This window comes from Rhinoderma darwinii, chromosome 2, assembly GCF_050947455.1.
Source record: "Rhinoderma darwinii isolate aRhiDar2 chromosome 2, aRhiDar2.hap1, whole genome shotgun sequence".
In the NCBI taxonomy this organism is placed as follows: domain Eukaryota; kingdom Metazoa; phylum Chordata; class Amphibia; order Anura; family Rhinodermatidae; genus Rhinoderma; species Rhinoderma darwinii.
This window is the reverse complement of record NC_134688.1, coordinates 251054498-251068095: the sequence shown is the minus strand read 5'-3', so window position 1 is coordinate 251068095 and position 13598 is coordinate 251054498. Positions and strand designations below refer to the sequence as shown.

The 13598-nt window shown below is 41.2% G+C and overlaps 1 protein-coding gene across 1 annotated transcript in view; it reads right to left on the bottom strand.

The window, feature by feature from the left end:
• The window catches only part of TMEM54 (transmembrane protein 54), a 24889-nt gene extending 11291 nt beyond the window's left edge, over positions 1 to 13598 (bottom strand). Inside the window, exons 1-2 of the mRNA XM_075853104.1 lie at positions 13409 to 13598; positions 6478 to 6671 (exon numbers count right to left, since the gene is read on the bottom strand). Of these exons, the coding sequence (XP_075709219.1) occupies positions 6478 to 6671; positions 13409 to 13421 (207 nt within the window). The 5' untranslated portion in view covers positions 13422 to 13598. The remainder of the gene's footprint in view (positions 1 to 6477; positions 6672 to 13408) is intronic.

Below are 13598 nucleotides of genomic sequence, written 5' to 3'. Positions count from 1 at the left end.
TCATGTTTACAGTACGGGACAGTTGTCCTGCAGCGAGGCAGGGACTCCTAGCATCGTACATAAGTATGATGCTAGGAGCCCGGCTCCTTGCACTGTGTTCGGTCCGGGACTTGCGGCCGAAATACGTCCGTCAATTACGGACGTAATTAGTGTGTGTGCACATACCCTGACACCTACCACCTACCAAAACATTGTTGCAAACTAAGTACACCACTTCATGGCAATGGTTTTGCCTAAAGGCAGTAAACTCTTTCAGCGCCCTGCTACACTGCAAGAATTGTTCACGAATGGTATGAGGACATGACAGAGTTCAAGGTGGGATTTGATGGAAAAGTCTGATCCATGAAAGCTTCACCTCACAACTTACAGGACTCAAGGCAGTGGCAGAACTACTGCTGCTACAGCACCTGCACTCTCAGGGAGGCCTGGCCCGGCTCACACCACAAGGCCTGCTTAATTAGACAAAGCAGAGAACCATTGACTCCCTGCCCCGCCAGTTACTCTGGTAAGCCAGCTGCCAGTTTAGGCCTGTGGCCTACAAGAGGTCGGGAAGACGTCAGCTTGAGGTCCCAGTGCAGGCAACGGGCAGAAGATCCAGCAGCTCTTTTATGGGTACAGGGTTAGGTGAGTTTATTGTTTTCTTTTTTCACATTGGCACTGGGGATCTATTAATATGTGGGGATTAACCAATATATGTGGGCCTAACCACTAAATGGAGGGTCTAATCAATATATGGGGGGTCTAATCACTAAATGGGGGCTAACTACTATATGGGGGTCTAACCATTATATGAGGATGCCTAACCACTATAAGGCGGAGGCTAACTACTATATAGGCGTCCTAACCATTATATGGGGTGGGCTAACTACTATGTAAGGCGCTAACTACTAGATGGGGCATCTAACCACTATATGGAGGATTTAACCACTATATGGAGGGGTCTGGCCACTAGATGGGGTGCCTAACCACTATATGGGGGCCTAACCACTATATGGGGTCACCTAACTACATTGTGGGGGGAATAACTACTATATGGGGATGTTTAACTACTAATTGGGGGCCTAACTACTATATGGGGGCACAAAATAGGACTACTATTGTGTGGGGGCACAAAGGGAAATATTACTACTGTGAGGGGGAGCTATTGCGGTCTGGGGCCTAAAGAGGGCACTATTACTGTTTGGGGAGCACTATTACTGTTTGGGTTGCACTATTATCGTCTGGGGCACTATGGATGGTGAGTTTTTGTAGAGGGTGAGGAGTGTGCTTGAAAATCAAGGAGTCAAAGATGTTTGTATGTCAAATTCTGCAGAGACGAGTCGTGGTTGGGAGAAGTTGTCATGGCAGTCTAGGCCGGATAAAGAAGAAAAGGGGAAGTGAATGACTACAACCAGAGAAAACATCACCTGTGATTGACTATACAATATTTACTAATATGGTCTGCAGAGCGCCTTCGTAGGACTGGTCTCTACCACTATATGCTCACTGTATGATGGTAATATCAGTCTTAGTATAGTGGCTATATTCAGTAACAGTATGGTGTTTTATTCAGTAACTATGTGGTGGTAATATGTGATCATGGTATGAAGGTATTATTCAGTAACAGTATGGTGGTGTTAATCAGTAACTATGTGGTGGTAATATGTGATCATGGTATGAAGGTATTATTCAGTAACAGTATGGTGGTATTAATCAGTAACTATGTGGTGGTAATATGTGATCATGGTATAAAGGTATTATTCAGTATTAGTTTGGTGGTATTCTTCAGTCATTATGTGGTTGTAATATGTGGTTATGATGTGAAGATATTATTCAGTAACAGTATGGTGGTATAATTCAGTCACTATGTGGCGGTAATATCAAGTAATAATGTGGAGGTATTATTCAGTAGCAATATGGAGGTATTAATTAGGTAATATGTAGTTTCATAGTGTAGCAGTATTGGTGGTATCATTGTTAATTCTGGCCCTGGATTTTGTTAAGTAACAGTATTGTGATATTTGTTTCTTGTATAGTGGCCAGTGGTTATTTGTGGTAACTTTCTGACTGTATAATTTAGAGGTATATTATGATGAAGAAAAGTGTTTTATACCTAGTGTATGTTTTTTTTTTTATACTAGCAACATCACGATGGACAGCACAACCAAGCTACAAGCACTTATCTGGGGCTCAGGGACACAGGATGTTGGCAGGCACGCAATTTGACTGATGGAGATGTCACAGCTATCAATGAACCTGACCATGTTCCTATCAGGGTCCACATTATGCCGCCCTGGAACTATTCAAAGTTGCAGCAGAAAAGATTTATCCTTCTTTCCAAGGCCAGCAATTATACAGTGTAGCATCCAGGGCCACGGACCGCCAGGTTTACTCAGACCCCGGCGGCCGCAGCCATGGATCTGTGAGTGCTGGCTCACATCTCCTTCCTAGGAGATGCCAGCGCTCACTTCCGCTCTGGTCCGCTGTGTCCCATAGGGTGCACGCGCACGCTCGTGCCCAGCCTTAAAGGGCAAGCGCGCGCACAAATGGAATCACCATCATCAACTGCCCATGATTCCCTGGACTATAAAAAGGGCCCTGCCCTTCTGATCCTTGTCTGAGCATTGTTAGTGTTCCCATGTCAGTCTTGCAAGTGTTCCCTTAGTGTTATCCTGTTCCTTTTGTTACCCAGCCCTATATCCCGTGCTGTGCCATTGTTCCAGAGCCTGTTAGTGTTGGAGTCGTATCCCTCAGCACCTGCTGTCGTCTGCCACATCCAGTGCCATCTGCCACATACAGTGTCATCTGCCACGTTCAGTGTGATCCGCCACGTCTGACGCAACCTGCTGCACATGCTGTCATCTGCCACGTCTGGCGTAACCTGCTGCATCCATCTCCATCCGTGCCAAAGCCTCAGCCACTATCTGGACTATTCAGGTACCCTAGACTTTGTATTGCTGGGGTACTCTGTTGTGTAGCCAGCTGCCTCCCCGCTACGGCGGAGCGGCCGAGTGGGTCCACATACCCACAGACCGTGACATACAGTGTGCTCAGTGCCTAAATCTCGGCTTGATCTCCTACTTTCCCTGGTGTCTCTCCACTACCCTCTCTTTTTTTGGCGCCACTACACTCTCCATCCACCCCCGGCAGGGTCACAATGCAGCTTTGCAATGCTTAGCGACACCCCTTACAGAGCTGACGAAAGCCAACTTCCGTCACTCTGTAGAAGAGCGTCCTTGTCATGATGCATGGTGCTTTGAGCCATGACAACACTGATGCTCCTGCAGCTCGGGAGTCGTACTCCTATGCCAGTTCCTGTGTCCCAGTGCCATCACTGCCCAAAACAGTAAGACAGAAAGGAGAGGTAAGAAAGGGGTAGTATTCGCCCTAACAAGCGCCTGTGGCACTGTCTGCGACAAAGTCATCATCCGCCTAACTGAGCCTAAGACTGTGCCTCTCATATTTAATACTGTTATTGCTTTTCGTGCTGAAAATCGGTCTAATAAATTGGAGTTTACAAGAAATCTTCTCTCTTCATACCATCATTTCCGTAGCACACCTGCAGGGGCTGTACACTACCTAGACCCACATTAAAGTGGCAGGTTTTGAAAATAAAAAAAGTTATAGCTCTCTGAATGTGGCCAGGCAAAAACACAAAAATTCCTGCAAGCCTTTTAAAAAAAAAAAAAAAAAAGGCTTAGATCTTAAAAGGTTAAGAAACACATGCTTCTTAATAAATTAGATGCATCCCTGGCCATCCATGTGTATATTGTGATACATTTGTCAGGCCATGCCCCCTTTCGCTAAGCTTCAATTTGTTTTCAGGAAAATGGCTTGAGCGACGGAAAGTGGTGTGAGTGCCATTTGCGACTTTTCTATGCGAGGAAACTAGAGTAGAAAGTTAATAAATTCCCACCCATGGATAAACATTTGCAGCCACCGGTAGAGGGAGCTCAGGAGCGTAATGCATGCTATTTATACATTAAACTTAAAGGCTGTGAACACCTTTGAGGGCATATATATATATATATATATATATATATATATATATATATATATATATACACATGAAAATAGATTGCAGTATTCCAGTAAGGTCCAGTAAAAAATCTGTGGTTTTATTTGCCCATGCTTAGAGCCAAGCGACGTTTCAGTTCCACCATGGAACTTTTTACAAGCTTGAAAAAAGCTTGCAACGTCTGTGACACGCAGGATTCACCTGTAAATGATCACATCTAAGTTCATAACTTAGATGTGATCGATTACAGGCGGATCCTGCGTGTCGACCTGCCGACACTGAACCATGATTCCGTGTAAAATGAGCGTTCATCTGTTCTGCCAGAGGAACAGATGAACGGAAAGACAAACGGAAAGTATCATTTACGTTTGCATTACCATTTATTTTAATGGTATTTTTTCGTTTCAGTTTGTTTTAGTTTGCCTCCGTTCCGCTAGGTTTCAGTTTTTTTCACAGAAACAATAGCGTAGCACACTACACTATTGTTTCCGTGAAAAACATGGAAACTTAGCAAAACGGAGCAAACTGAAACAAACGGAAACAATAAAATACCATTGAAATCAATGGTAATGTAAACAGAAACGATACTTTCCATTTGTCTTTCCGTTCATCTGTTCCTCTGACGAAACAGATGAACAAAAAGCCAAACGGAAGCCCAACACTGATGTGAACAGGCTCTAAGGAATGTCTCATACCAAAAATATTTTGCATGGTGCATATGTGTGGTGCTAAATATCTCCACATAGTGCCCCAATGTAGCCCTAGAGAGAAGGGGTATGTATGAGTTTAGGTGCTCCACCTAAACCCAAAGGGGGTCTGTTTGCAATAACAGATGACTAGCATTGTTGAAGCCTGTAACATACCTAAATAAGGAGATTGAGTAATACAATTTAAAAAAAAAATAGTGCTAACACCCTAAAATGCTCCCATTTATATTAGTCATTGAGTGTCATAGGCGGAGTCGACTGTCTCTTTTATTAGAAATCTATTGTTAGCTAGAGGAAATATATTTTTTTCACAAGAGTTAGTTGACTTACCTTGACACTATAACTACTAATACATGTCATTGTTTTACAACTTGAATAGTTCAGGCTGCACTTCCAAATGGGTTAATGTTTGCTCATAATTAATATTAAAGGCTATGTACACTTTTGAATATATTTTTTTTTATTAAATCAATGTCTTTTATGTTTTTAAGAACTTTTCGAATTGACTTGAATTTTCGAATTGAAAAAAAAAATGACTTTTATGATACAGCTTCTATGTATCCTGTACACATAGAATATGTGTTGTTCTCTCTCAGCAGAATCCGTCAGTTCAGCTTAACTGATAGTTTGGCTGAGAGCGAGCTCTGCGTGTCTCTGACACACAGGATCCGGCTAAATATGATCAGTTCTAAGTTATGAAAGATGTTATCGATATTAGCTGGATCCAGTGTGTCAGAGATACGCAGGACCCGCTCTAAGCCAAGCCATCAGTTCAGCTGAACTGACGGATTCGGCCGAGAGGGACCAACACAGCTGCTATGTATACAGGATGCGTAGAAGTTGTATCGTAAAAAGCTAAATACATTTTTAATAAAAGGCAATTGGAAAAGTTCTTAAAAACACAAAAAACATTGATATAATTGAAAAAATACATTCAAAACTGTACATAGCCTTTGAATCCAAAAGTGTTTTGTTATTTGAGTGAAATAGACAAAACAATATCACAAGGTTTGGCTAAATATTGCATTAGACAATTATCGGACTCCCTTCTTTTCAAGTGGAAGTGATTCGAATAAATATAGCCATTTTGGCCAAGCACATACTGACATACTATCCATGAGGTGACAAGGTAATGCAACTTTCTCATTTATCTTCCACTGGACAGCAAATGTCCATAGATATAGCAATGTATATGGACGTGCTGCCTAAAAACACGTCAATATATGCTGCACATTGATAGAATCAGCTGCATAGACACAACATGCTGTATGGAGACTGACTGTCTTCTGATCAAGCTACGAGTTCTCTATTCCACATATAGCGCTGTGTAGGGGAATAGAAATTACAACCACTATGGACGTTATTTAATGGCTTGTGGTCACTTATTTGGCTTCCCTAGACAGTTAGCCCAACCTACTTGCCATGCAGACCATGCAGTGCCAATTCTGAAGTCATCAAAATAAATCTTACAAAAATCCACCACAATTTGGTTTGCATAATTGTACATTAAACATAAGACTTTTTATAAATTTTCCTGAACTCTGATGTCTTTTCTGCTATTGCTCAGTGACTCCTTAGGACACGTTATTGATAACCTCCGGCTCCACAATGGTTATTAGAGCTTCATGCTACTTATGTATGGAAACCTTTACATATATGTGACACAACATCTTTATCTGGAAGAGCTTTTGTGATCCTTTAATGTAGGGAAAGAATTCCAAAATAGTCAGTGTAGTAGCTTCATGGTCATTTAAACACACTTCCTTAACTTACCAGAATTGCAGATGACACAGCAGTGATGTTGGTTACAGCATACTGTAGTGACAAATTGTCCACCAATTTTGTCACATGTCTCAGTACCAATCCATGGACTATAGCCCCCACTATAAAATTAAGGTGCCCAATCACAATCAGTGCCAGGCCCTGTTTCATCAAAACCTTTCCAAACAGTGTGTTATCCAGTGGCTCTGTAGAAAGAAAGTATATGTCAATTATGAATAAGTAGGCTACATAATACATATTTCATATATTGTCCACATATTTAAAGATACTACCCCCTAAAATTAAAGGGAATGTCTCATATAGTTCATTTTTTATTTTATTTTTAAATGTTGTAATTATATTTAAAAAAAACTTCCCTGTAGTGGCCATATTGGAGACACACACTTTCTTACTTCATTGTCTGTATTGAGAATACAACATGGTATATATCTTGGCTTGGTCTCAGCCCACATTCTGGGTTTCCACCGCAAGAGGGTCACATTATTCCTTGTGACCCTTTCGTATCTGTTTTTAGTGGTGTTTTAAAGTATATTGTCTGTTGGTGTGTATATATATATATATATATATATATATATATATATATATATATATATATATATATATATATATATATATATATTTTCTTGTATATTATTAGTTAATAAAGTATTTTTTTTATATGTCTGATCTATATGGGTATGCAAGGCTTTTGTAGGGAGTCACTTTTTTTGCTTTGTCTAAATAGTCTTTTGATGCTGGTGTTTGCACCCCTACAATATTTGCGGTGCCCGCCATTTCTCTATGGTGTTTAATACAGCATGGTATGACATTACAGAATGGAAGTAAATTGACAGAGAAATGTCATAGACTTTTATATTATACAAGAAAGTGATGTTTTACAGCCCCTTGCCCACCAGAGGCCAGAGAGTGACAGGGGAAATACATACAGAGCCTGATATGTGTATAGTGTTGCTATCCTGCCTTATCTAGCCCTCCAGCAGTACAAGCTGGCATTAAATACCCTACCTTCTGTTCACCCTGTCCTTCTCTACACAGCAATGACAAGTGAGCTGCAGAAAACAGGAAATGTCAGCTTAATGGGGTTCGCCCATGATTAAATATTATTTTTTTCTGTTAGATCACACAAAACATAACAATTTTTCATTTGAAATCTTACTTAATAAAATACCCCTGTGTCTAGATATTGCTGTTACATAATTGTTATGGTGCCCCCTGGCGCTCTTTTAACTCAGTCTCGGAACGTCCACCTGATATGTCCAGTGCTGGTGAGAAGAGGCTGCGTCGACATATTACTGTCCACATACAAGAGGATCCAAGAGGTGGGACTGAGGATGTGTGACCACCGGCAATGAACACATTAGGTGGACGTTCTGCGATAGAATTCAAACAAACGGGGCACCAAAACAAGTATATAAAAGCAATATCTAGATCAGGGATAGGCAACCCTTTTTGTATGGTGTGCCGATTTAAAAAAAGTTCAATCAAAGATCAAGTACTCAATGTGCCATGCAACATGAAAGTCGCATAACACAAACTGTTACCATGTATAGTTCCATGAAAGGGTTATGTGACTTATAAAGGATGAGGGGACATGTCGTATTAAGGGCGACAGCCGCCGTTTATAGAATAGCACTGCGTACATACCCCCTTTTCCGCCGACGTCATTTCCTTTAGTGAAATCTCACGCAAAAGCTGTTCCTTGGCCATAAGGAAACCAGTGATGTCGGCGGACGCTAAAGCATCCAGCAAGCCAAGGGGGCGGCGTTGAGCTAGGTTTAGGCTGGGGATCATTTGTGGGGTGCCAGGCAAAAATGTTCTGTGTGCCAGCTGTGGCACACAAGTCATAGATTGCTAACACATGATCTAGACTCAAGAGCAATTTGTATTAATAATGATTCCAATAAAGAAATTGTTCTATTTTGCCTGATATAACAGACATGTAATACCGATTCATGGGACAACCCTTTTAATGTTTTTAAAATAAAAACCTGATTTAAATGAAATGTAATTTTTTCTGATAATACATTCCCTTAAAAAAAAAAAACAGAACACACCTGGAAATTTAACTCCTTGTGTAGTCATCATTAATTTTATTTTTTTTTTTAAAAGCTGAGTAATGACCAACATGGCTGCCAATACAGCCAGCCTTTATTCCTGACTGTCATCCAGCTTTTCCTGGCATCTAAGTGACAAATCTTTTTAGTTATGCAATCATACATTTTCATCTCCAATATCACTACTTGACTAGGGTGATTTGCTGTTCAAATACTGACAACGTCTTTGGGGGTATAATAGGGGCAAAATTAGTTGTCACTCCCAGCTTTCTCAGAAACAGGTATAACTAAGACACAGCTCGCTGAATAGACTTTTTCCCTTTACAGGAGGGGGCATCACAATGATTTATATTTTTTGGTGAATATCACATTCTTTTGCCTCTTAGATTTGGATTATATCTTTTTGATTCTATCCAGATACTAACTTCTTCAAGAATCCTTATCTAATGAGGAATTACACTACCCTAAACAAGCCCTGCATGACACGATGACTGTGTCTTTAAATCATTTACATAACCTTTTGGACAGTTCCATTATAGAAATACTATTGGTTAAGTAATAATGACATCCCACCTAGAGACTGAAGCAGACGTTGAAAGGAATTAATGAAGGGGGTGCAATGTGTTTACATCTCAGCTGCCCCATGTCACAATGAATGAGTATTGTCTTACCAGGGGGTAAAGCCCTCTGGAATGTAGGGTAGTGGGACCAGGGGTTGTACAAGGTTTCATAATGGAATGAAGTATTTACTTTTTACAAAAATGTTTTATTGGGTTTCTACTCACTGAGCGCACATGGAAGCATTTACATGTTCTCGTAGAAACATATGATAGAATCTGTGCAATATCGGCCAGCCCAATCACTGCCTTGGCAGTACATCTTTTGACATATTGGTCCAGTCTGTAGACAGCTGGTCTCAGTCATAGCCATTGGTTCTTCTGAGTGACATCTGTGACTACCCAGGCTATCCAATAGGGACCTGCTATACAGTTGTAACTTGTCCACTATTGCCCCCTTCTTAAGGTGCATTACATGGCCCGATATGGGTTGTGAAAACGAGCGCCGATCATCGAGACAGCTTTTTGATCGGCGCTCGTTTGCTCCTATCAGGAGAAATGCTTGGTTATGTATGGGGACCAGCAATCACTACGACGATCATTCGTCCCCATACATTTCCCTCATGTCAGCAACACATCTCCCTGTTTATACAGGGAGATATGCTGCCGACAACGATAATATTTATTGCTGCATAAATGATACGATGAGCTGTTGAACGAGCGATTTCTCGTTTATCGGCTGATCGTTGCCTTGTTTACACAGGGCAATGATCGAGAAGGAGCGTTCATATGAACGCTCGTTTGCCCGATCATTAGCCCACGTAAAAGGGCCTTTATTCCTCCTTGGATCACATGACAACTTCTACAATATTAAACTGGAGGGAGCAGATTTGAAAAAAATACATAGTTACATAGTTAAAAATATAATATATGATTTACATTAAATAAATAATACATAATACATACAAAACATAGTATGTAATATGAGGAATATCTTGATTAGGAAAAAATTGATTGTGAAAATTAATACCTAACTGTAATGACAGGGGCGTAGCTGGGGGGGGCAGGCCGGGCGCAACTTAGAGGGGGGCGCCAGCGCCACCTTCTCCTGCACTATAATTGTACCTGTGTCTATAGGACACAGGTACAATTAGAAGCAATGAATGGCCGGGTATGTTCCGTGCCTGGCTATTCAGCTCTTTTGTACCAGTGAAGCGACATCGCGCTTCCGTCAATGAAAGGTGCTGACTGACTGACAGGGAAAGTCATCCTTCCCAGCCAATCAGCGCCTTTCATAGACGCTTCGTTCAACCCCCAGGAGACCTGCGCAGAAGAGAGCAAGTCTCCATTGCTGCCGGCCGGCGTGGGAGCGGGATTAAGGTGAGTTTGAATAGTTTGTTAATTTATTGTAATAATAAAGTGTGTGGCTTTATCTACGGGGGTGGCTATATCTACAGGGGTGCTTTATCTACAGGGGGGGCTTTATTTACAGGGGGGCTTTATCTATGGGGGGGCTTTATCTACAGGGGGGGTGGGGCTTTATCTACAGGGGGTCTTTATCTACGGGGGACTTTATCTACAGGGGAGCTTTATCCACGGGGGGCTTTATCTACAGGGGGGCTTTATCTACGGGGGGCGGCTATATACTGGGGTGGGCTATCTATGAAGCACCATATACAGGGGTGGGCTATAACTACAGGGGGGCTATATACAGGGGTGGGCTATCTATGGATCACCATATACAGGTGTGGGCTGTATGTACAGGGGGGCTATATACAGGGGTGGGCTATCTATGGAGCACTATATACAGGGGTGGGCTGTATCTACAGGGGGCCTATATACAGGGGTGGGCTATCTATGGAGCACTATATACAGGGGTGGGCTATATCAACAGGGGGGCTATATACAGGGGTGGGCTATCTGTGGAGCACTATATACAGGGGTGGACTATATGTGGAGCACTATATACAGGGGTGGGCTATATCTACAGGGGGGCTATATACAGGGGTGGGCTATCTGTGGAGCACTATAGGGGGAGCTATTTGTGGGACACTTTATACAGGGGTGGGCGATCTATGGAGCACCATATACTGGGGTGGGCTATATCTACAGGGGGGCTATATACAGGGGTGGGCTATCTATAGAGCACTATATACACGGCTGGGCTATATCTACAGGGGGGGCTATATACAGGGGTGGGCTATCTATGGAGCACTATATACAGGGGTGGGCTATATCTACAGGGGGGCTATATACAGGGGTAGGCTATCTGTGGAGCACTATAGGGGGAGCTATTTGTGGGACACTTTATACAGGGGTGGGCTATATGGGGGCACTATAAACAGGGGGCTCTATGGCAGGCACTATCTATAGGGGGCACAGTGTGTGTGTGTGTATGGGACACAGTGTATGGTGCTATTATAATTAGAGGTGCAGTGTATGGTGCTATTATATTTAGGGGCGTAGTGTGTGGTATAATGAGAACTTTATCTTTATTTATAGGTGTAGAAATGTTGGAAAAGTGAGAAGCTGAAGGCATCTGAGCGGCAAACTGCAGAAATGGTCTGTGAGCGGGAGAAGCCATCATATAGGTCTGGACCGGATGGAGAAAAAGAACTAGAATCTGAGACGTCACCGGTGAGTCACTTAATGTAAATGTTTATTCTGCCTCTAATCAGCACTGTAGTCACTGTGTGATCTGCAGCGAGATGATTATGATATGATTTATTTTTTGTGAAACAGCAACTCGCAGCATATCCTTATCATTGTTCGGGCCATGCTGGGAGCTGTAGTTTTACGCCGTACATACCTATACGGCAGGGGTGCACTAAATTGAGTTGTATTTGTGCTAGTGTTGTATTTATGTACTGGGCTTTGTTCTGGTGTTGTGTATAGAACTATATTGTTTGTAAAATGTGCAAATGCTTTCATGCTCGAGTTACATAAAAAGAAATGTGGAAAAGAAATGACACATCATTGATTGGTAGAGAAAACAAACACAGCGAGGGGGAAGGAGATGTTGGGAAAGAGGTTGGGGGGGGGGGGCGCCAAACTGAATCTTTGCCCCGGGTGCTGGAGAACCTAGCTACGCCTCTGGTAAAGAGATCCATTAGTCTCTATTTTTCCACAAAATTAAAATGTCCACAATATTTAATTCACCAAATAATTCTATAAAGTGCCTGATTGTCTCTTTCATTTTCATTACTAACTATTGTCATTTTGCTACTTGTGTGTGTGCTTGCCTATACTTACAGTATTTTTGTAATAATATTAATTTACATTTTTGTGAACGAACATTTGAGACATTTGAAGTATAATTTTTATTATTAAGATGATTTCCTGTAGCTTGTAGCTGATTGATAGATAAGCGTGATACAACTGGTTACTATGTAGCGAGCCATATGTGCACCTAACGTTAAATAAACGAATTGTAATTATTAACAAGATCTCTTCAAGGTCTTGGTTTTAAGCATGTTTGTGATAATCATTTTTAACTACACGAAGATATGCTTTTCTATATTCAGTTTTATTAATAATTTCATATTTACGCCAGTTTTACAAGGCCATAATATGGCCACTACACACGGACCCCTGCAGTTCTACCAAAGCAAACTTAAGTCGCCATTGGGTTTTAAGACCCCTTAATATACTCTAACCACTTTAATAAAATAATAATAAAAAAACATATCACGAAAACTTCTTCAGACATTAATATTCTATTAAAATAATGAGGTTTTCAACAACTGAATCTCTGAACAAAAATTCTGAGGTGTATAAACCCTAAGACCCTGAGAAGTATCCACATCCACTTTACAGTATCTAGTACATAGATCTTTCTCTAATATGAATTTACTATGAGAATATGATTATATAATTCATTTACAGGTATAAGCAGAGGTTACTCTTCAGGGCCAATATTACTATCAGATAATACTGTCAGGATCAGTCTTGTCTGAAGAGAGTTACAAATGTTTACACGAAAAACATCCAGATTTTGTAGAATTAATTTCTTACCTATTCTGATTAATGCATAATTCTTATATCAAAACACACATTGTATATAAAGTATAATTTCCCTAGATGCTGTGGTTCAGTCACCTATCCCCCTAAAGCCTCCTTAAACACTGAGAGAGTTCTACAAACAAGACACATCATATGTAAACTCCCTAAAAGCAACATAACCTAAATGTTTGTGTGGGAGGGCACAATACACATAGTATAGAAACGTCTTTACCTCCACCACTATTAACGTTCTATGTTTTATATACTACAAATACTAACAGGTTGTATTAAGAGAAAAAGGAAACTTACTGGGTCCACACATGGTTGCTTTGCAGTGATGTATCTTTCCTGTGTTCTTTCTCTTTTAGTCTCAGTTCACTGTTGGTAGTTTTCTTTCTCTGGGATCCACATTGGGACGGCTCTACCTTTCAACCAGTCTGACTGGTTTCAAAGTTCCACCTCCCTTGTGCTTTTATGTCTGCATAGCATGTGGATCCTC